The sequence below is a fragment of the Rattus norvegicus genome, chromosome 20 (genome assembly GCF_021556685.1).
Source record: "Rattus norvegicus strain SHRSP/BbbUtx chromosome 20, alternate assembly SHRSP_T2T, whole genome shotgun sequence".
In the NCBI taxonomy this organism is placed as follows: Eukaryota; Metazoa; Chordata; class Mammalia; order Rodentia; family Muridae; genus Rattus; species Rattus norvegicus.
Window position 1 is genome coordinate 13,257,881 of NC_141553.1, and position 25,073 is coordinate 13,282,953.

At 44.7% G+C, this 25,073-nt stretch overlaps 1 protein-coding gene across 1 annotated transcript in view; it reads right to left on the bottom strand.

The window, feature by feature from the left end:
- Slc5a4 (solute carrier family 5 member 4) overlaps positions 1 to 25,073 on the bottom strand; it is a 43,207-nt gene that overhangs the window by 15,835 nt on the left and 2,299 nt on the right. Inside the window, 7 exon segments of the mRNA NM_001106383.1 lie at positions 4,825 to 4,960; positions 9,732 to 9,952; positions 12,085 to 12,165; positions 12,988 to 13,093; positions 20,109 to 20,213; positions 21,448 to 21,507; positions 24,309 to 24,413. Coding sequence (NP_001099853.1) covers positions 4,825 to 4,960; positions 9,732 to 9,952; positions 12,085 to 12,165; positions 12,988 to 13,093; positions 20,109 to 20,213; positions 21,448 to 21,507; positions 24,309 to 24,413 — 814 coding nt within the window.

The following is a 25,073-nucleotide window of genomic DNA, read 5'->3' on the forward strand; positions in this document are numbered from 1 at the left end:
GACAGACACAACCTCGGGGTAAAAGGATGGAAAAATGTACTCCAAGCTCAGGGACCCAAGAAGCAAGCTGGTGTAACCATTTTAATATCTGATGAAACCGACTTCAAAGAAAAGCTAATCAGGGGAGATTGTTGGTGGTCAGGAGAGGGGGGAGGCACTACATACTCATTAAAGGAAACATCTGAGAGAATATCGCAATTCTTACCATATATGAACTGAACAAACGAGCACCGAAGTATATGTGTGTGTGTGTGCATACAGTACAAAAACATTATAATTATATAATATATGTAATTATATGGTACATGTAACATATAATGATATGTAATATACATATAATGATATGTAATATACATATAATGATATGTTATATATATATATACACACACACACACACACACACATATATGTGTGTACCACAACTTAAATTACATATTGATCCTCACACACCGATAGTGGGTGACTTCAATACTCCACTCTGACCAATAGACAGTCATTCAAACGAAAAGGTAAATGGAGAATGCTGGAGCTAAACAATATCAAAAGTCAAACGGAGCCAACAGATATTTACAGAACATTTCACTAAATGCGAGGGAACGTACCGTCTTCTCAGCAGCTCAGGGAACTTTCTGCAAAATTGGCCACATACTCAAACACAAAGCAAACCCCAACAAACACAAGGAATTTGAAATAACACCCTGCATCTTACCCGAGCGTCAGAGATTAGAGCTGGATACCAATGACAAGAAGAACGACAGAAAGCTTCCGAAATCATGGGAGCCGAACTGCTCACTGCTGAACGTAAAAATGTGTGAAGGCAGAAATTAAGAAATAAGTTCAAATCTTTTAACGATAGAGTAAAATGAAAACACAACGTAACCACACCCATGGGACACAGAGAAGAGAGTTCTTAGAAGCAAGCTCACTAAATGCCTACATTAAAAACTTGGAGAGGGGGAGGGGGATGTTTTCCCGGAAACCGGGAAAGGGAATAACACTCGAAATGTATATAAGAAATACTCAAGTTAATAAAAAAAAAAAAAAAAGTTAAAAAAAAAAAGAAAAAAAAAAAAAACTTGGAGAGACCTTAGTAACTAAATTACACACTTGAAAGCTCTAGAACAGAAAGAAGAAATAGCGCCCCCAAAAGAACGGACTGCAAGAAATAATCAAACTCAGGGACGAAATTGATAAAATAGAAACAAAAAACGCAAAGAGCTTTTTATCCAACTCAATGAAACAAAGAGTTGGTTGTTTGAGAAAATCAGTAAGATTGACAACTCCTTAGCCAAATTAACTAAAAAGGCAGAGAGAGAAGATGGAAATTAACAAGTCTAGAGATGACAAGGGGGACAAAACAATAAACAGTGAGGAAATCCAGACAACCATAAGGACATACTTAAAAAAAATACCATATTCCATCAAATTGGAAAATATAAAAGAAATGGACAATGTTTCCAAATAGCACCTACCGACGTTAAATTATGATCAGATAAGCAGTTTAAGAAGATGTGTAATTCCTTCTGCAGTAGAAGCAGTAATTACGTTTCTCAAGTTTAATTAAAAAAAAATCCAGGAACAGATGGTTTTAGCTTAGAATTCTACCCGACCTTCGAAGAAGAATTAACACAAATACTCCTCAAACTATTCTACAAAATAGAAACAGAAGGACCACTGCCCAGTTCTTTGAAGAGGCTGCAGGTACCCTGATTCCCAACCCACATTAAGACCCAGCAAACAAAAGTGAGTACAGGCCAATTTCCCTTATGAACATAAATGTAAACCATTCTCAGTGGAACATTTGCAAACCGAATACAAGAACACACAAAATTATCCCCCACCAGAATGAAGCAGGTTTCATCCCAGAGTTGCACAGATGGTTTAACACATATAAATTTAAAAAAATTAGCCATCATATAATCATTCTGAAAGACAAAAACCACATGACAATCTCATTGGACGAGGTACAAGACTTGACAAAATCCAACACCCTTGCCCGATAATCACTAAAGAGAGCAGGAAGGGCTGGAGAGATGGCTCAGCAGTTAAGAGCACTGACTGCTCTTCCAGAGGTCCTGAGTTCAAATCCCAGCAGCCACATGGTAGCTCACCAGTTGAGGCTTGACACCAGGAATAGAGAGCCTACTAGAGGCTCACAACCATCTGTAATGAGATCTGATGCCCTCTTCTGGTGTGTCTGAAGACAGCTACAGTGTACCTATATATAATAAATAAATAAATCTTTAAAAAAAGAGAGAGAGAGAGAGAGAGAGAGCAGAAGACAAAGGGCGGACGCCAACATAATGCCAGCTTACAGCAAGCCCATAGCCTATATCAACTTCAATGGAGATAAAGCATTTCCACTAAAATCAGAAATAAGCAAGGTTATGTACTCTCCCCATGCCTATGCAGTATAATACTTGAAGTTTTGTCTAGACAAACAAGGCAAATGAAGGGGCTCACGGGGCTGTACATCAGAAGGGAGGAAGTCAAAGTATCTTTATTTACAGATGGTAAAATAAATATATACGTAAGTGAGCCTAAAAATTCCATCAGGAAACGCCATTAACTGCTGAACACTTCCAGCAAAGCAGTTGAATACAAAATTAACCCTCAAAAATCTGCAGCCTTCCTATTTACAAGTGATAAGTGGACTGAGCAGGAAATCAAGGAAAAATACCTTCTAACGATAGACTCTAAAGGTATCTAAAATATCTTGGGATAACTCTAACCAAGCACATGAAAGACATGCGTGATACAAATTGAAACATTTAGATGCTGAAGAAATTAATTGAAGAAGCTACCAGAAGTTGCAAAGATCTCCCATGAGTACGGATGGGTAGGATTAATATAGTAAAAACAGCCAACCTACCAGGAGCAGCCTATAGGTTCAATACGGTTTCCGCCAAAATGTCAACACAGTTTTCAGCGGACAAACAAGTTACTGAGGTGAAATCTTCTGGGACGTATTTTCTGAGAGCAGGAAGAAGCTGTTCCAGAAATAGCCAGGGTCGTACCTCGTGCTGGCATCTGGATTTGGTAATGACTAAGAGTCACCCAGATGGTAATAATGGTCCTGAAGCACGAAGGGGTCAGGGAGAGCATCTGAGGCTCTGCACTGGGAGAGGCCAGGAGAGGCCATGGGTGAAGGTGCAGTGGCCTTGGCAGTTGAGGCTTGACACCAGGAATAGAGAGCCTACTAGAGGCTATCAGTGAAAGTGCAGCCTAGTTATAGCAGAAGACCCCAGCGACTTAGAGATGTCAGTACCATGGGATGACCAGCAAGAAGGGCAGCAGCAGCGGGGCGGAGTCAACCAGAGCCTAGAGTGCTACAGAGGGCGGGGCCTGAGATGTGACTCAAACCCTTTGGAGGAACCCGGAAGATCATGTGTAGCTCCCAGACACTGGAACAAGAAGCCAAGACGCTATCGTTGCCTTGGAGACACCAAGCTGTGGGCCAGAGCTGTGGGTTACCCACTGAGGAAAGCCGATTTCAGGGAATGGAAGTGAGTGTGTTACAGGCAACAGAGCTGAAAGGAGTCGGACAAAAACCATGCAGATGAAGAGTTTGGAGTTTGCCTAGCTGGATTTTTGGTCTTGCTTTGGACCAGTATTTCCTTACTATGGGATCTTGGGATGTTAATAGATATCCTTTGATATTACAGGTATTTGATTGGCATTTTGCTTTTGATTTTATAGGGAGTTACAGATAAGAGGTTGCAGGACCAGCAGAAGAGACATTGAACTTTTGACTTTTAAGCATTGTTGAGATGTCGATAGACTATGGAGACATTTGAAGTTGGACTAAATGCTATAAGCCTGGGTGGGGGGACTAAATGCTATAAGCCTATGGGGGCCAGAGAGTGGAATGTGGTGGGGATTGAATAAGTTTTACCCCCATATACACATGCATTTGAATGCTTGGCCCACATGGAGGTGTGGCCTTGTTCAAGTAGGTGTGGCCTTGTGGGAGGAAGTTTGCCACCGCAGTGGTGGGCATTGATGTCTCCCGTGCTCCTGCTTCTCCCAGTGTGGAACGAGAATCTCCTGGATACCTTTGGATCAAGATGTAGAGCTCTCTGCTCCTCTAGCACCATGCCTGCCTGCACACTGCCATGGTTCTTGCCACGATGATCATGGACTAAATCTGTGAAACTCTAAGCCAGCCCTAAATTAAGAGTTGCCATGGTCATGGTGTCTCTCTGTAGCGATGAAACCCTAACTAAGACATGTACCTCCCCACACACACCAGCAGCTCAGCAATCTATCCCTGACAAATTCTACCACTGCCCGCGGTGCCCTTCTACCATATTCTCTAAACTTCTGGAAACAGGACTCGGTGTTTCAAATGCCTCCAAGGATATAGGCAGAGTATAAAGGACAAAGGAAACAGTGTGAATGAAGTAAGGCAAACTGATTTTAATACCCCTGGCACCTCTGTCGAAGCTGTTTCCTCGATCTGAATTTCTCCTTCTGTTTCTACCTAGAATCCGTTTCCTATTTTAGTAAGGTTTTGCTACATCTTAAAAATACTTGGGACTGGCTCAACCGTCAGGAAGGAGCACTTGCTGTTTGCTCTTGCAGGAGACGTGGGTTTGGTTCCCATTATTCACATGGCCACCCATTACCCTGTACAACTCAAGTTCTGGAGGACCTGACGCCATCTCCTGGCCCGCGTGGGTACTGCATGCATGCGATACAATGACCCACATACAGGCAAGACACCCGAACCCAGAAAATAAATCTAAATTTAAAAGAAATAAGAATTCCTTAATGGACTGATGCGAATTCGAGCGTAAAATGGAGATTAAGAGTGCGGCTTGCCTGTGTACAGAATGCGGCTGATCATCCCCGGCATCACCATGAAGAATATGGGCAGCAGCTTCAGGTACCCACACACGATGCAGGCGGCCTTCACGTGGGACATGTTCTTGCCACACAAGCAGCGCTGTACAATGACCTGCCAGGGAAACGCGAGATGGAAGTGAGACAACCGGAAACTGATGTCTGCTACGTCTTCTGAGGTTTGAAACTGCAGTAAGAAAAGATGGCGTTGGGGGGAGGTTGGGCTCTGGAGGAATGCATTGATTTAAAGAATTATTTAAATTGTATACTATGAGCCTACATTCCCCGAGCAGGGTTATCCCTCTTATGGTATCCTGCATATGACTAATGTATGCGAGAGTCTTGGTCTATGGATGTCAGCACATATTAGCGATAGGTAAAATATTTTTAGAAGCTGCTGCAGAGATGGAAATCTGAACAGGTTGGCATGGTTTGGCAACCCCAGTGCTCTTACAGCTAATGGGGGAGAGAGATGGGGAAATCCTTGGAAACTTGCTGGCCCGCTAGCCTGACATAGGAGGCAGTGACCAAGCTGCTTCTTGGTCACCTTCAAACGAGGTGGAACACGAGGACCGGCACCTATGGTTGTCCTCTGACCTCCACAGGTACATGGCGACAGGTTCTAGCCATCTATTCACAAGAATTCCATGTCCGGGCCACAAATAACAACGGCAATCCCTATAGGTGGAAATGCTGCCTGCCCTGTGTCATGCTTTAGGCTCTGGATTTAATACTGTAGGCATCGTCGGGATCTTCCTACTGTTGCTAAGGTAATTGCTCTTTGACCTGTCTACCTGCTGCTGTGAAAAACGCAAGAGTCGGGCAGTGAGTAGATCACCGAGACGCTCATGTAGACTGTTTCCATGATGTTCTGAGACTGCCTAGCTATGAACCATATGTAGTGATGGTGTTCCTCAAAGAAGAATGCACGTGATTTAAAATTCCTAAATTATGCAAATCTATTGAGAGTTATGTAGAGAAGCAGAATCTATAAAATAGCTCCAGAATGTTTTATGTGCTTCTCTTCCCTCCCACAGTTTTTCAGTGTTGGGGGTTCAAAGCCAGGGCGTTATGTACTCCAGGCTCTACTGACAATCTCTATCCCAAGCTCCTCACAAAATCCTGACCTCTTGAAATTTTCCTTCTACATAATTGCCTAAAAATAGGGTTAGTTTCTTCAGATTAATTGTCCTTAGTTAGGGTGTCTCTTGATACGATAAAACAATACAACCAAAAGCAATTTGGAAAGGAAATTATTTCTTTCACTTTACAACTAACTTATAAGGTTCACCACTGAGGGAAGCCAGGGAAGGAATTCAAGAACCTGGAGGGAGGAACTGGAGCAGAGGCCATGAAGAAATGCTGCTTACTGGCTTGATCCTCATGGCTTGCCCAACCTGCTTTCTTAGCTCGCCCAGGTCCAGCATCCTAGAGGCAGCACTGCCCACAATGAACTGGAATTTTCCACATCAATCCTCAATCAAGAGAGTGTACCACAAAATGTGAGGGTGAGCTGGCTGTGACATCTGTCATCACATTGATTGCCAGGGTTGATCTGGCTAATCTGGCTGGCTAGGCTGGTGTCTGCTTCCTCCCTCACAGATCCATATACATACGTCCCTCCCAAAGCTTCGGAAGGTGGAAGAGGAGGACCTTCCCCAAACAGAGGAGGACTGATCTTCGGTCAAGGGTATATGAGTAGCTGCGCTCCCCTGCTAGAACTCCAAACAAGCCCTCAAGAAAATGTACCACAGGCTGTAGAAGGAATCTCTTGTATAGTGTATGGCTACTTCACCTGTCAATAAAATCCTATGGCTTATAGGAAAGGGTAGACTAAGAAGGTGGGACATCTGAAGAAGGAGAAGGGATTCTGGGATAGAGCCAGGTGTGGGAGGATTTGCCCCCAGACATGAAGGAAAATAGACACATGAAAGCTTAGCAGAGGTAACCAGCCACATGACAGGACTTAGACTCAAACAAATGAGATATTAAGTTATGAGTTAGCTGTGGGACATGTGAAGCTTATGGCCAAGGTATTCGTAAATATATTTCAGTCTCAGAGTCATTGTTCCGGGAACTCGAGGTTGGGAGGAAAATTTCATTTTACAGCAGGTTTTTCCACGAGCCAGTCTGATGGCTTTTTTTTTCCCCCCTAACAGAGGTTCCCTCTTCTAATATGGTTCCGGCTTGTGTCAAGTCAGTGTAAGACTATGCCAGCAAAATTGACCCTTTGCAACTTGACCCACAAACACATCGCTATTCAACTACAACCATTTTTTCTTGTTTGTCCCCAAGATCTCATATTAATATTAATATCACGCTCTTAAATATTCCAACTTATAAAAGTTCCCACAGCCTTCAAAATTTTAAAAGTGTGGCTTCTTTTTTTAAAAAAATCTATTTCCCCCCTTTTTCTTTTTTTACTGAAAATACATATGTAGTTCTTATTAGAACTTGGAATAATCATAATCATAGTCAGACCAAAGCAACACTAACGGTCAAGAGTGTTACGTTCAGGGCTTGATGCATGGGACCCACTCCTCGTCTTCTGGGTTGCTAATGGCTTTGGCAATAGCTCTTCATGGGACCTGCTCTCTGAAGCACACACAGCTTCTCTCCCAGGCAGTTTCCACCCCATTCCTATTTCCGTCCTTGGTCATCTCTTGATCCTGCATCTCCAAAGTGCTGGAGGCTCCGACGAAACTGAGTTGCACCCACACCGCTAGCATGTTCTGCTCTCTCTTGGGGCACTCAGATTTTACCACATCATACCTGTTCTCTACTTCTTCCCAGGACTCTCTCAATCCTGAGGTTTCTACTGTAACTAAGGCTGCACTTTTACCAACCGCTCCGCCTTGTCCCTCACATAGCCCAGCCTCAGCGGATCTCCACGACTTTTTCATGACTCCAAAACCAGTTCTACCTGGAAAACTATTACAAATTGTACTAAGTTTGGCTGCCAGCACTAGGTGCATTCTTAATTGCCTCTGGACCACAGTTTCTGTATGTTGACACTTAGGACAGACTTCCTGGAAGATTTCGCCTCATTGATACTGATTGATTCTTAATCATAGATAATTTCTCAGCCCCTGTTGGCCAGCAGCCATTGCTCTAATGAAGCAAAGACAGTGGAGGCCTGCCTTATGAAGTTTCAGAGGGAAGTCTGAGAGTCCCTTAAGGACACCATTAGATATTTGAAAGTGGACAGAACAAAGGGTGGGTTCTGAGAGCATTCATTTCTAATGAGGCCTAAGGTCATGTCTCTGTTTATGGTTCGTGGACCAAGATATGTCATAAATAGGAAATAATTGGTTGAAGGAGCCTACCGTGTTTGCTTCTAAGGGATATGATTCAGGGCAGGGTATGGCATAGAACAGCTGTTCTTCATAAATCTTGTAAAGGCATTTGGATTTGAAAATTATGTTTGTGTGCAGAAACTAGATCCTAGTGTGTGGGGCAGAGGGCAGTGAAAGGTCCACTGATTCCTGGTCAAGACAGGTCGAATCCCCAGGAGACCCTAAAAGGGATGGCAGGTGCATTCCCAGTCTCAAGTCCTCGCTAGCTGCAGACCAATCATGTCGAGGAATGCCCCGAGCCCCTCCTCCACAGGTGAGGACAGGACCCCAGGACACATAGGCTCAAGACAGATCAGTCCTAGAGACAGGACCACGCCCCCAAATATGTAGATGAGGTCTTCCCAAGCTCTCAGGCCAAACCCATAGGAAGTACCTGCTGTCAGACACTGACCCAATCTGAAAAACTCTATTTAAAGGTCCTGTTCAGAATTAAAGGTGTGCAGGAATTATCCCATCATCTGAGAGCTTTTGTCATAAGAGCTATAATATCACTGCTTGGGGAAGAGATCTGCTCTCCCGAAATCACCGGCCGGAAGCTCTCCTGCACCCATCATCACTGGCTAGTCAGTCTCCTGCTGGCTCAGCCCAGCCCGAGAAACCAAAGCGGCAGGCAGTGGTGGAAAGAAGGACCGGCAGCTGGGGGTGGCGGAAGCTGTTCCCCCTCCCAGCCGGAGCTCTCTCTGCCTCGCTCAAACCTGAGCACTGAGCTGGGTGAGAGATCGCTGTGAAGAGCACCCCAGCACCTGAGCCCACACTAGCGCTTTTCTGTGGGATGAAAAGGAAGAACACAAAGAAGTGCAGGCCGACAGGAACCGGATGTAGATCTCTCCTGAGAGACACAGCCAGAATACAGCAAACACAGAGGCGAATGCCAGCAGCAAACCACTGAACTGAGAATAGAACCCCCGTTGAAGGAATCAGAGAAAGAACTGGAAGAGCTTGAAGGGGCTCGAGACCCCATATGAACAACAATGCCAAGCAACCAGAGCTTCCAGGGACTAAGCCACTACCTAAAGACTATACATGGACTGACCCTGGACTCTGACCCCATAGGTAGCAATGAATATCCTAGTAAGAGCACCAGTGGAAGGGGAAGCCCTGGGTCCTGCTAAGACTGAACCCCCAGTGAACGTGATTGTTGGGGGGAGGGTGGTAATGGGGGGAGGATGGGGAGGGGAACAACCATATAGAAGGGGAGGGGGAGGGGTTAGGGGGATGTTGGGAAGGGGAATAACAATTGAAATGTAAATAAGAAGGGGTTGGGGATTTAGCTCAGTGGCAGAGTGCTTGCCTAGCTGGGGGGGGGGATGTAAATAATACTCAGGTTAATAAAGATGAAAAAAATAAATAAAATAAAGATAAATAAATAATAAAATAAGGAAGGACAGAAGTCCTCTCTCTCCCTCCCCCCACCTCCCACCTCCCTCTCCCCCCTCTCTCTCTCTTTCTCTCTCTCTCTCTCTCTCTCTCTCTCTCTCTCTCTCTCTCTCTCTCTCTCATACGTACACGCATGCCCACTTAGTCACTTACTTGGTTTATGCACCAGTACCACAACGCTGTAATAGGCATTCCAAATGCCGTTCCCGGCCACGGTATGTCTCCAGTGACAGCATCTCGGAAGATGTGGAAGGAGTCGGGCTGAGGGGTGTAGCACTTGGGGCTGATTGTCAGGTTGTCCCCCTCCACCACAGAGGGGATGGCATTCATGTACTTCTCTGTAAAGCTCTCATAGCCTCCGACTTCAACAAATGCTGCAAAAGCCCCAGAGGAATAAAATACCTCCTGCACATCGCAGAGAGCTGCTGTCAGATGATTATCCCCTCAAGTGGAGGTCACACAAACCTTCCGGGACCTTCTCTCCTGACCCACACACCTTCCTAGTGTCTCCCCTGGCAACAGGTCAAATTCAGAAAGCTCGAAAGCAAATGATTATTACAGGTTTTCCTTACCGCACTCTCCCGTATTTCTCTGAGTATCTAGCATCATGGTAAAAAATTAGAAGTGCCAAGCAATAGGCTGACCCGGGTGCCTCACAAGCACCCGGGGCAGAGACAAACCTGACGGTAAATTCACAGAGCGATCCCCCGTGAAATTAGCCACCAGGAATCTCAACTCTTTGGTAAGGAGCAGAAAGCAAAGGCCTTCAAACCTTACGCATACCTTTTTGGTGCTATGTTTGATTACGGTATGATAGAACACTGGGAAAGAAGAGAAAAAGGGGAAACCTTGGCAGCAAGCTAGATGATGAGGGGAGATGGTGAGAGAGACGACTACAGGTCTGGCATGGCTGGTCAGCAGTCAGTAATAGTCGACGTGAGAAAAATGAGCCAATAATTCTGCAGCTACCGAGTATGAAGTTCCGATGATGCAGAATTCATCAGAATAGTGGGGGCTGGAGAGATTAACCTGGCATCCCATCACTAAGTTCAAACAGCAGGGACCAGGGAACAAGAAGGGCATAGGAATTTTGGATAACTGCATGTAATGCATACAAAGAATGGTGTCTAGCACCTGCTTTCCAGAGTGCACCATGGGACAGAAAATCTTTCTCATGTAGGATGGGGTTGTTTGAATACCTGTTGCCCAAGATGGGGAGGAGCTGGGTAAATGAACTGAATTTAATTTGATAGCCACATGGTTAATGATATCCAGATTATGTTGAGGTCTCCATACCAGTGTGGAGTTGGTGGTGGTGGTGGTAGTGTTTGTTTTTTGTTTTTTTCAGTTTCTGCTTCATAGACTTCAAGCTCTGTGAATGGACCCGTGCACATTCAAGATGGCTTTAAGTGTATCTTATTGGATGGAGCCTGGGGACTTGAGAACTGGGGAGAGACATTTACTCTCACCTGGTCTTTTTTTTTTTTTTTTTTTTTTTTTTGTGGTTACATTTGTAGATTATCTAGGCAGGGTACCATTTTAAGATAATCTATGCAGGACAGTTAACAATACAAAGCTTACTAAGCCAATTAAGAGGATAGCACACCCTTTACTTATCTTGCTGACAAGGAGCGGTTTGGACCTCAGAAGAGCTCTTGGGAGCTAAAATAGGGCAGGGAGGGCTTTCAAAGTGGAAAGGCTATGAGCACATCTCCCACCACACGCAGGCTAAGGCTTTTTTTTTTTTTTTTGGTTTTGTTTTGTGTTTGTTTACAAAGTACCTTTCCTCAGGAGGAAAAGAGGGGAAACCCTTTAATTTGTTAAAACATCATATAACACACAAGGTCCTGTCTTGGGAGGAACCTTTAGTCTACATCCAGAATCTCTCCCAGCATGGAGAAAGGAATCTCCCCCCCCCCACCACACACACATATTTATCTTTTATTTTTTGAAGACAGGAGATAGCATTTATTTACATGCCAGATGAGGCTCCAGTTGGGGAGAAGGCGGGGTCAAGATTACCTGACCTTGCCTTGGCCACTTCAATGCAGAAGAATGTAGAAAGAAATTAAGATTCGCACACTGAATTCATTAATGCTCCTTGCCACCAAGATAGGAGAACGGAACAGTGGGAATCACAGAGAAAACGCCAAGCCGTGTGTTGTGCACCCTAACGATGTACTGAATAAAGTGGTTTTTTTCCCTCTCATAGCAGACATCCCAACCCAGTCCCCTCCCCCATATCTGCTGCTCTTCTGTTTCCCTTCAGAAGACAGCAGGCTTCTCAGGGATATCAACTGATACCCTGGGGCATAACAAGACACAAGGAGACTAGGCACACGCCTGCTGTCTGATACAATAAAGCAAGGAGAAGGTAGGCAAATAGGTCCATGATGGGGATTATATAAAATGACAGGAAAATGGGGAATCTGAAGGAAGCATCATGAGAAGGCAGAGAGAGAGAGAGGCAGGAATCTAGGGACCTGTGCACTCAGTCCTGGCTTACCGTATATCATGAGAATGAAGGATCCAACCAACATGATGATGGCCTGGAGGGTGTCAGTGTAAATCACAGAGGCCAAGCCCCCTGAGGAGAGAAAGTCAGTGATTTATCCACACACGCTTGTGGATTTGCCCTCATAACTGTCCTCTCCTCCAGCCTGAATGTATCAAGAAGCATTTTCTTAATCGTAGGAAGATACATCCAAGCTCCCGGCTGCTAGGAGTGAGCCTCTTACTTCAGCTACCTGGGAGGTCGAGGCAGATAATTGTGAGCCTCAAGGTCATTTTAGGCCCAGAGTCAGCTCAGGGACAGACAGGGTGATGTTGGTTTTGTAACCAAAAGCAAAGCAAGAAACTGAGAAATCTCCTGGCTGGGTCACAAGCTCAGTTTATCCTTTCTCTTGCCTTGTTCTCTATCTAGTTCTGTTTTCTCTTCTTTTCCCCTTCCCTCCCTTCCCCTCCCCCCAGCCTTCTCCATCTGCCCTTTGCCTCTCTCTTTGCAGTGCCTTGCTCTGTAGCCCGGGTTGGCTTTGAACTCTCAATCCTCCTGGCCTCAGCTCACTTGGCTCTGGGATTATGGGAGATGACACCACACATGGCTTTATCTTTCATCTGTCTGGCCGAAAGTTTCTCTTACAGTGTAGTTCTACTGCTCCATTCACTTATAAATATCAAGGAGGATATAGGGCAAACATTTGCTATCACAAAACTTCCCCCCTTTTCGGAGGTCTTTGTACTATGCCGTCTAGCAAAACCATTTTCGCTCTAGCGTGGGAATAAATCATCGTTCCCTTCATTGAAGGAGTGACTGTTTTCCTGTGATACGATCTAGGCACAAACACATGTGCACACACAGATCAACAGGGGTGGCAGAACTCAACAGAGGACAAGGACCCAGACGACTCACCAGTGATGGTGAAGACGGCTGTGATAGCCAAGAGGATGAAGATCGCCAGGTAGAGGTCCAGCCCCAAAGCCAGCTTTATGAAGATGGCTCCAGAAAATATGTCTGCCTAGAAAGGGAACAGCACGGTTGGGGAAAAGCAGGTATTTCCAGTCCTCTGATTTCTTTTTTCAAGGCTCACAGGCCCTGCCCTCCTCTTCCTGGTGAACTCCTATTCATCCCTGAAGACACTACATAAATATCCCCCAGGAAGACATTCACACAGCAGTGTCACTCACTGCTTACCTTCAAAGCCATTCAGGTACTTATTAAATAAGGTGCCAAGGCCTAAGACTTCTCTGTGCTATGAGGTTTGGGGATGCTCATTAATTTCCTATAAGAATTTCTGATTATGATGGATATAAATATATATTCTTTTGATAAATGAGTGTAGTGTATGTGAGTGATGTGATGTATGTGCACGCTCACATGTGCATTTATGCATGTGCATGTGTGCATTTGTGTGTGTGCATACCCACATGTGTGCATTTGTGTATGTGCACATGCATGTGTGCATTTGTGTGCATACATAGGCATGTGTGCATTTGTGTGTGTGCATACCCACATGTGTGCATTTGTGTATGTGCACATGCATGTGTGCATTTGTGTGCATACATAGGCATGTGTGCATTTGTGTGTGTGTGCATACCCACATGTGTGCATTTGTGTATGTGCACATGCATGTGTGCATTTGTGTGCATACATGGGCATGTGTGCATTTGTGTGTGTGTACACCCATATGTGTGCATTTGTGTGCATACATGGGCATGTGTGCATTTGTGTGTGTGCACGTGTACATTTGTGTGTGCATGTGTGCACTTCTGTGTGTGCACATGCATGTGTGCACTTGTGTGTGTGTCTGTGAGTGTGTGTGAGAGTTTCTGTGTGTGCATGCACCTGCATGTGTGTAGACGGTAGAGGAGGAGGTCAGATATTCTACTCTACCATTCTCCATCTTGTTCCTGTGAGAGGATCTGTGAGAGAACTACAGCTAGGCAGTGGCATGGCACTCGGTGCTTGGCCTAATGGTGCTTGTATTCTAATGTTCATTTGGGTCCTCCAAAACTGTTAGCACTTGACACACTAAGGGACCCTGACCCCAATTAATTCTGATTGGTAAATAAAGATGCCAGCAGCCGATAGCTGGGAAGAAGAGACATAGGTGGGGTTTAGTTGTCACGACTTGGGATTATGAGGAAGAAGGGAGAGAGAGACAAGAGAGCTGCTGTGCCTTAGAAGAGTATGCAGGGGCGAGACAAGAGATGACGTGGGGTAGAGAAGCATGGAAAGCTCCCTGGACTCTGGGCCAAGAGAATGTGGTCCAGAGGGCTGACTAAGTGGAGTTAATAGCAGCCAAGATGGGACATAGAGATTAGTAAGTAATAACTCAGGGTTATCAGTAGAAGGTAGGTTTTCACAGCACGGAAGGTCAGCCACTGTCCAGCTATTGTGCTGCTTAAGGCGAATTAACATATAAAGGCTGTGTTTGTATCTTTCATCTGAGAACATAAATGGTCTGAGGCATGAAGGAACCCTGTGCCAAGATTTATTAAAATATCCATACTAATAAGTGGCTATTAGCCCAAATGCTTGAATTACCCTAGATGCACAGAACATATGAAACTCAAGAGGGATGATCAAAATGCAAATGCTTCACTCCTTCTTTAAAAGGGGAATACCCGGGGCTGGGTATTTAGCTCAGTGGTAGAGCGCTTACCTAGGAAGCACAAGGCCCTGGGTTCGGTCCCCAGCTCTGAAAAAAAGAACAAAAAAAAAGGGGGGGGAGGGAATACCCTTGGCAGGGAATAGGGAAGCAAAGATTAAAACAGAGGCAGAAGGAACACCCATTCAGAGCCTGCCCCACATGTGGCCCATACATATACAGCCATCCAATTAGACAAGATGGATGAAGCAAAGAAGTGCAGGCCGACAGGAACCAGATATAGATCTCTCCTGAGAGACACAGCCAGAATACAGCAAATACATAGGCGAATGCCAGCAGCAAACCACTGAACTGAGAACAGGACCCCCGTTGAAGGAATCAGAGAAAGGACTGGAAGAGCTGAACGGGCTTGAGACCTCATATGAACAACAATGCCAAGCAACCAGAGCTTCCAGGGACTAAGCCACTACCTAAAGACTATACATGGACTGACCCTGGACTCTGACCTCATAGGTAGCAATGAATAGCCTAGTAAGGGCACCAGTGGAAGGGGAAGCCCTGGGTCCTGCTAAGACTGAGCCCCCAGTGAACTAGGCTGGTGGGGGGAGGGCGGCAATGGGGGAAGGATGGGGAGGGGAACACCCATATATAGAAGGGGAGGGGGAGGGGTTGGGGGGATGTTGGCCTGGAAACCGGGAAAGGGAATAACATTCAAAATGTAAATAAGAAATACTCAAGCTAATAAAAAAAAACCAACAACAACAACAAAAAATTCCTACTATAGCCCGTAAGCACACTGATCCCCCTGTGTTCCCTCTGCCTTGTCCTGTAGTTCTGGAGTTATAAGTGAGCACGTGACCGTGACTGGATTGTTGCTTGGGTGGGAGGTGTTGAGACTCAGGTCCTCATGCTGACTTAGGAAGCATTGTCACCAAGGGAGCCACTTCCCCAGCTCTCAACATATATTCTTAAGTTAGAATTCTTTCTCCTTTTGTGGTGGGGTGGGGAAGGAGCAAATACTCAAAGGACCCTGCATCGTCCTACACAGACATTTATTCAACCATGTTTGCTGTAACTCTATTCATAGTAGGCTGGAAATTGGAAAACAAGCTAGATGACCATCAGCCGACGAACGGATAAAGGAATTGTGGTCCATTCACACAATGGAGTATACCTCAGCTGTTTAAAAAAAAATCATGAAATTTGCAGGTAAATGGATGGAACTAGGAAAAAAAATCATCCTGAATGGGGTAACCCAGACCCCAAAAGACAAATAAGGTGTGTTTACTTATACATGGATGTTAGCTATTAAGTCTTCAATGAACAGACTACACGCTATATAATCACTGAGGTTAGGTACAGGGTAAGGGAAGGAAGGGTTAGCATCCCTAGAAAGGGGAAGTAGAATAGATTTCTAGAAAAGACTGGAATGGGAAATCAAATTGCGAGTGGAGGAAAGAGGGGAGTAAGGGAAGGAAAATAGGGGAGATGGGTAAAAGTAAGAGCCCTTTGGGGTGGGTCATATGGAAACCCAATACTATAGAAGCTTGGTAAAATATATACAGATTTTGAAAGAAATCTAGATTGGATTTGCCAAGTAATGGGGAAGAAAGAAAAATCCCCATTTAGATATCTCTTGTTAGCAAACAAAACCTCTAGTTCCAGGATTGGGTTACATCCCATTGTCTTGTTAGCCATGGAAACCCCTAAGCAACCCAGGCTATTGACAAGGTATTGGTTGTTCTCCACAAACTGATGGTAAGGCCCTGCTACTGAAGACAACCTCCCTACAATTCACCGAACGGGGAGAAGTTGAGCTGGTGCCTACCCTGAGCCCTGACTCCCACTGATTAGTGTGTGCACTACTGGGAAATGCTCTGTATGCTACCAGAGAAGAAGTGTAAACACCTACCCAGCTACAAACCCAGTGATCTACAACCTGCTTGTCAGATATGCCGGTGCAATGGTGGCACAAAAGGTGGGGTAGTAACCAACCACCGTCTGATTGGAATTACGAGCTACTCCATGAGGTGGAACCCATGCCTGACCCTTGGTGCTTGGGTGTTGAAGAACCCAAGATAGTCCATGGTCGTATGGGAAATCCAATATACTCCTAAAGGAACACACCAATTAAATGACTTGTAGTAACATTCTGCTGTACTCATACGTCAGTGTCTCTCCAGCCATCCTCAGAGAGGCTTCCTATCGCAGCAGATGGGAACACATACAGAGACCCACAACTGAACAAGCTTCAGAGAACGTAAGAGCTTGCAACCGTCCATCCTAAGTGGGATGTCTCCATCAAATCCCTCCCTTCAGGCCTCAGGGAACTCTGAACCAGAAGAGGAAGAAGAAGAGGAGGAAGAGGAGAGGAAGTGGAGGAGGAAGAGAAGGAAGAGGAGGAATTGGAGGAGGAAGAGGAGGAATTGGAGAAGGAAGAGGAGGAATTGGAAGAGGAAGAGGAGGAATTGGAAGAGGAAGAGAAGGAAGAGGAGGAATTGGAGAAGGAAGAGGAGGAATTGGAAGAGGAAGAGAAGGGAGAGGAGGAAGAGGAGGAAGAGGGGGAGGAAGAGGAGGAGTTGGAAGAGGAAGAGAAGGAAGAGGAGGAGGAAGAGGAAGAAGAGGAGGAAGAAGAGAGGAAGTGGAGGAGAAAGAAGATAAGAAGGAAGAGGAGGAATTGGAAGAGGAAGAGAAGGAAGAGGAGTTGGAAGAAAAGGAGAAGGAAGAGGAGGAGGAAGAGGAGTTGGAAGAAAAGGAGAAGGAAGAGGAGGAGGGAGAGGTGGAGAGAAGGAGAAGGAAGAGGAGGAAGAAGAGGAGGAAGAAGAGGAGTTGGAAGAGAAGGAGAAGGAAGAGGAGGAGGAGGAAGAGGAGGAAGAAGAGGAGTTGGAAGAAAAGGAGAAGGAAGAGGAGGAGGAAGAGGAGTTGGAAGAGAAGGAGAAGGAAGAGAAGGAGGAGGAAGAGGAGGAAGAAGAGGAGGAAGAGAAGGAAGAGGAGAAGATATTGTAAGAGCCGGAGGGGATGGAAAACACTAAGGAAGCAGGGACTTCTAGACACAACAGGACTGACACATGAACTCACAGACACTGGATGCATGCAGGAGACCTGCGCATGCCTTGGCCAGAGATGGTCCCAGTGCTGTCAGGGGAAGTGGACGAATGACCCACCCCTAACCCATAAGCTACTTCCAATTGGTAACCATCACAAAGGAAAATTAGTCTTCACCGATGCCCAGCAGTAGACGGCCAAAATGGACACAAACTCAGTGGAAATTTTTTTGGGAAGAACTTTTTTTTTCTGTCTTACTATGCTTCATCTGAGTTTTTTTATTTATTTATTTATTTATTTATTTATTTATTTATTTATTTATTTATTTATTTAACTGTACAGACCTTTTCCTTATATAATATAGTTCCTGGTTTTCTTTTTATAGGTTTTCTGTGTGTGCAAATATGTGTGACAGCATCTGTATGTTTCTTGTATATTTTTGCTCTTTTCTGTTTGTTTTGTCCTATTATTATTATTATTATTATCATTATTATTAATGCCTTTTTAAATCTAATGACAGAGAAAATAAAGGGTGTGGATTTGGGTAGATGGGAAAGTGGGAGCATCTAGGAGGAATTGGAGGGAGGGGAACCATAGTAAAACATACTGTGTGGGAAAAAATGTATTTTTGATAAAAATAATAAATTTACAAGTGGGAAAATTAACTCATTAAGATAAAGTAAGGAAAAATCATCAGAAAAAGGACAAACAAAAGAAAACCATTTCTAATAAAGAGGAATTTTAAGGACTCGGGATTTTCTTTTGCTAAAAGAGACCATTTTGTAACAATTGCTAATAATCTTGGTAAAATTGTACCTTTTAGCTATGTCAATTTCCCAGTTCTGTGGTTTCCCAGGAGATGGGCAGGTTTCCTAGGAATTATGAACTGAAATACTTGAGGACCACAGGACATCTTGTCCGCTAATGATGCTCCACATATATGTTACTGAAGGTTGAGAACCTCTGTCCATCTTTTCTCAATCGTAGCAGGCAAGACTCTGAAAACTCCTCTATCTTAGGTTCTTGTAAAGGTTTGTTTAATAAGTAGCCAGGATAGCATTGGCTATCAGGGTATATGTGTGTATAAACAAAGGAGTCTAAGGTTAATCATCATTAATATCACTCAGGGCATAATCTTGTAAGCATTGGGCCTGCTGCCATGCCATCAGCTAATCACAGGGAAAGCACGTGCATGGACTCTTGGACCCCGCCCAGCTTTCCTACTCTCCCTTCCTCAGTTCCAACCCAGAACCATGCACTCTGAAAGGCCCCATCCCTCTAGCGTTCCTTTAACCGCTGCCTTCTGTTTTGACACACACTCATGATCTTTGGAACCATAAAGCTGTAGATGTCAGAGAGGACCTGGGTGATTAACAAGTCCTAGGCACTTGGAGAACACAGAGAACAAAGTCTCTGGCACCTGGGGTTGGGGCAGGGGGGACTCTTCTTCTTCTTCTAACCTTGCCATCTCAGGTTTAATGCAAGAGCCATTTCCCATTCTACCTGGCAGATACTAACACTGTTCCTGGTTGTGCAGATTTCTTGTCCTTACGTCTTCATAAGTAGCCAAGTATGAATGTGGAAATCCTCATGGTCTTGGTGTGGGGCAACTCCTGTTGCTTGGGCATCAGAGCTCCATAAAGGGTAAAAGTGCTCACATGGTGTTAGGAAAGCTTGTAGCATCCTGACGCAGCAGCTGGATTACGTGTAACAGTAACAGCCCAGCAGAACAGGGAAGGCAGCTGTTCTCTAATACTGACTCGGGTGTCCAGCTATAAGCCCAGATGTTTTCTTAAACACTGCTACATAAGGATAAATATGTTGCACTTTCTTTCCTCCTGTGCTGCTCAAACTTCAGTCATCTTTCATCAGAGGTAATTTCTAGGAGACAATTGTTTTAGCAGGACCATTTATGACACGGGTTTTACAAGGGTAGTCTTTGATAAGGCGAACTCAAATTGAATTAATGATATAAAGTACTTCCCTCCTTGATCAGTTATTTGATAGTTAAACTGGAAAGAAAGATGTAAATCAAAGCTGCTTCAGAGAAAATAAAGGCCGGACAAGCAAGAGGCATCTGTAGCAAGAAACCATTACTACTTGTGTGACTGACATTTGCTCTTTGGCCGCACCTGCTTTTTTATATGTAGAATGTTCTCCAGGGATGGGTCCACACTCTTGTGGGTCTCCCGATGTGAAAATCCCTAGGCATGTGGCTACCCTGGGCATTTTCCATTCCAGGAAGTTTAAGGCATCGGGAAGTTTTGAACCTGCTATGCTTATTGGCTGCAGTCTGGACACGCCAGACCCTGATTTTAGGAGACGGCCCAAAGAAGCAAACTGTGGACTCTCCAATGCCAGGAGGCAGGGAACTCACTGAGATCGTCAGTATCACGCAAATGAAGAGGGAGAGGACAGAGAGGTAGATCTGCAGTCTCTTGCCACCAAAGCGCTTCCTGAGGTATTCTGGCATGGTCATCACCTGCAGAGACAGACAGCCTGAGTTCAGCTCGGAGCCTAATGCATGCAGACAGTTTGACATCTACTAAATGACTATGGGTAGTTAAGCACTATGCAGGGCATCTTGGGGGTACAAAGGGGAAAGACATAATTCCTTGGCAGAGCGACAATTCTGGATTGAGCCCAGGCATCGGAGACAAAGTCACAATGTCCTCCAGGCTCCGATGTTCACTATGTATTACGAATTTTGCCAAATGATAGTCACTTTATTGAGTAATGCAGCAGCACAGCAAAATTAATATTTATAAAAATATATAGTGCATTGTGATATAGGTTATATATTGTCTATATTGTCTATAGGTCTATATTCTCTCTATATAGACTTTATGTAGAGACATATATGCATACACACATAAAATTGATTTTAAAAATTCAAAGTGTTCTATATGGTTTTGGAAATGGGAGGTCCAGGGCTTTCAAGGGTTCAAGGGTCACGATCAGATACCCATTTTATGAAGTTGCACTTGGGCATCCAAGCGGACAATGGACTTGAACAAAAGTCCATGAACTCTGGGGCTGGAACAATAGGCAGTGAAGTGCTTGCCCTGCAGACACGAGACTGTCAGTTTGATACCCAGCACCTGTGTAAAAATGCTGGCCATGCTAGTGTGGGCTTGTAAGCCAGCACTGCCGAAGCAGACACAGGTTGTCCTCTGACCTCCATATATGCATGCATGCATGTGTGTGCACGTGCACACACGCACACACACACACATACACACACCAATGTTCATGAAATCTTGGCTAGGAATGGTAGCACATGCCTTGTAATACCAGAATTTAGGAGGCATGGCCAGAAAGATCCGGCGTTAAGCCAGATCACCACTGAAGCACTTCTCTTAAGACATGCCCCTGATTCCAGCTCTGCTCTCTACCCTGGAGGGAGAGCTATGTGAGAACCAATATGGGCATCCTGCTTTCTGGAAACATTGCTCAAATGCCTCGTACAGCTTTGAGGATGCTCTCTAGTCAGGTTTACATCTACCACAGTGACGATCAGGCAGGACCACCCCTGACTTCACCTACTGACAGTCACATTCGATCCTGGGGGACCCTATGGGCAAGCAATGTGATGTTTTTTCTTCTTCCGTATATTATTAGCAATAGGACCAACAATCGCAAGAACCCAGGTTTCAAGATTTAACCTGAAGAGCGAGTAGAGAAAAAAACACGTGACAGATACGTCAGATACTCACCCCAGCCTTGATGTAAATGGGAACAAAAAACCACCCCAACACCAGCAGCAAGGCAAATGACTGTAAAAACCAAGGACAACGATTAAAGGGGGTTTGGCTTGTGGCCTTATGAACGCTCAGCTCTGAATCTCAAGACAAACCAACCAACAAACAACTTAACCACTTTTCTTAGCTCCGGTCTAATACGATATTTATAATAATATAATGTCTGATATTTGACAGGCGAGATGTTAATAGAGTTTTGAGTTCCCTGGACTAAGAAAAGATCGCACAACCTTTGTCAAGAGCAAGAGGCAATTATACGTGAGTGTCAAAGCATTGAGAAAAGCAGCTTCTGGAAGAGGACGAACATCCCCAGGTCCCTTTAAGTCTTGCTAAATATATCCATGCTGTCGATACAGTCTGGCATTAAAATGCAGATTCTAGGACATCTCTGCACCCAGCGCCCGCCATGTTCTTTCACAACTAGTGAGGTGGGTATAACCAGCAGTCATAATTATCGTAAATATAAAGGATGTGGCTTCAAGGTTAGAGAAATTCAAGGTCAAAAGCTATAAAAAAAAAAAACCCCTAGATGTCTGCAACCTATGAGCTATGTGCGATGGGTTATAGGTTGTTTTTTCCACACTGATGGAGGTGGTCTTCACTGTACAGTTTATGGCATTATCAAATCAAATCCCAGGCCACAAGGCTTATGTGGCCAAGTCTGGGTATGCCCTGATATTTTTGAGGTAAAAAATAGGCAAAAGCAACAGAACAACTTTCAGCCTTGGAAAGTCAGAGGCATTTGTAAGGGGCCCAAGTGACGTCACTTCCTGAGTCCATACCTAGGGTGATTTGTTTAAAGCCACACCGTAGTCCAACTCTGTCTATCCTACCAGTACCCACACATTTACAAAACAAACGTTAGAAAGGGTCTAAAAGGGGCCTGCGTGGTAGCTTAGTTGATAGAAGCACTGTCCATACAAGCCAGAGTTTAAACCCCAGAGCATACAGTGGAAAAAAATAATAAAAGAACAGACTCCTGAAATGTAACACAAGCATCGACAAGCCCTCATGGTGTGTGCCAACAACCCCTACTGTTACCTATGGTGGGTATGCTTCCGGTGTGATCTCTCTTTTAAAAATGATTTTTTTGAGAATTGCTGCAAGCATAATGAAGTCCTAATCCCCAAGTCCTCCTGTGTCTCTCACTGTCTCATGATCTATTTCAGTTTGTCGTATATTCAGTTATCTTACTGGTGTGTGTGTGTGTGTGTGTGTGTGTGCGCGTGTGTGTATGTGTGTGTATATGTGTGTGCCTGTGTGTGCCTGTGTGTGTGTATGTTTGTGTGTGTATGTGTATGTATGTGTGTATGTGTATGCATGTGTGTATGTGTGTGTATATGTGTGTGTATGTATGTGTGTATGTGTGTGCGCGCGTGTGTATGTTTGTGTATGTATGTGTGTGTTTTTGTGTGTGCGTGTATGTGTGTGTATGTGTGTGTATGCTTGTGTGTATGTTTGTGTGTGTATGTGTGTGTGCTTATGTGTGTATGTGTGTGTATGTGTGTTTATGTATGTGTGGGTGCGTGTGTATGTTTGTGTATGTAGTGTGTGTTTGTGTGTGTGTATGTGTGTATGTGTGTGTATGCTTGTGTGTATGTTTGTGTGTGTGTGTGTGTGTGTGTGTGTGTGTGTATGTGTGTGTGCGCGCGCTTGGACATGCACTACTGGCCCAGTCCATTTAATGCTGCTCAAATGTCTATGTGTTTAAGGCTGACCACCTGGTATTGTTTAACCTACCAAGAAAAAAAAAAGCCACAGGGAAACATAATTTACACAGAGTGATCCTTCAATGTGTCAAATGCTTCTGTCTCTGTCCTCTCCATACCACAGTTGGTGTGCATTTGTTTTTCCCACTTGATCATAAGCCGTGAAAATAGGAGATAACGTTGTTCCTGTCATTTAAATATCTATTCATTTTGAGGCAGGGTGTCATTAAGTAGCCGGGCTGGACTGGAAGTTACTAAGTAAACCAGATTATCCTGAACTCACAGAAATTTGTCTGCGTCTGCCTCGCCCCCTCTGTCCTTTTCCTCTTGGCCTTTCTCTCTGCCTTTCCGTTTGTCTGCATCCCTGCCTCTTCAATCCTGCATTTCTCCCCTTGTCCTTGCCCTTGCCCTTGCCCCACCCCCAACTCACCCCTGCCCCTACCCTTCCAGTGCTGGGGTGAAAGTCCCAAATGCCTGACATACATATTTCTCTTTCCTTGAGTCTATGGTGTGCACCAACACGTGTGGAGGTCCCAGGCTAATGACGAGAATCTTCCTCATTTAATCACACCTTATTCTTTGAGGCAGGGGCTCTCATTCAACCTGAAATCTCACAGGCACAGGCTAGTCTGACTAGCCAATTTGCCAGATCCCTTGTCTCCTCAGTGTTCACATGGCCTCTGTGGATCTGAACTCCAGTCCCCGTGCTGCTCTGGCAAACGTGTAGCCACCTTGGAGCCTTCTCCTCGGCATGCTTCTGTTTGCTTTGAATCCTCCCTTCTGGTTCAAGAATGGACACACATGGTGACATCTCAGAAAGGAGACCTGTGAGCTCAAACAATCACAGGGACCAAGTGAAAGTGGGGCTTGAACTATACAAAAGTGACATCCTGGTGGGAATGACTACCCAGGAAAAGGAGGCCACAGAAGCACTCAAGGACAAAGAAAGAGCACACTGGGGGAGGGGAAAATAAAAACCAGAACAAAAACGGAGGATATCGGATAAGGACTCCTGGATACATTTTGTTGAAAACGTGGATACATTTTGTTGAAAATACCCAGAGGTGGATTTGACTGAAAAGAACAAAGAGAGTTTCTGTCACTCACGTGTGACTCAAACGCTGTGACTGCGATTCCTGTAGCTGCACCTGTCCCAGCCAGGCCCACGAAGTGACCACTGCCAATGTTGCTGGCGAACAGAGAGGCGCCCATCTGCAAGGAAAGCCATCAGACTAAGGACATGGTTCTCAACCTTCCTAAGGCTACCACCCTGCAATACACTTCCTCAGGCTGTGATGAGCCCCATAAAATTATTTCATAGCTGCATCTGGAACTGTGATTTTTTTTTTTTTTGCTACTGTTACGAGTTGTAATGTGAATATCGGAAATGCAATGTATCTAATATACGCCCCACCACCAGCGAAGGGGTTGGGACCCACAGGTTGAGAACCATTAGACAAAAGGTTAGCTTTAAAACACTGAAATAAGAGTCCTTGGATTCAGGTAGGCGTTGAAAAGTATAGGTCCTGCTTCCTGCAGCAAAAGCAATGAACATCTGAGCATTCCAAAATCTAGTCTGTTACCGGTTATTCTGTGGCTCATGAGCCAAGAACAGGATTCACACCGAGTATAGTTAAAAGCTTTTCTGTCTATTGGTTCATTTTATCTGAAAAGTGACATGTACAAATTTGCAACAAGGTGGACGTTAAAATTCAGCATCCATCGGTCTTGCACTGGAACACAGTGCCTGGTTTCCTAGGCCACAGCACACTGATTACAGGTGCCTCGGGTAGCAGTGGTATCATTGCGTGTCCATGATAGACTCGGACCTCTGAGGCCCAAGAGGCTTGCATTTAGGGCTTTTTACTGAAA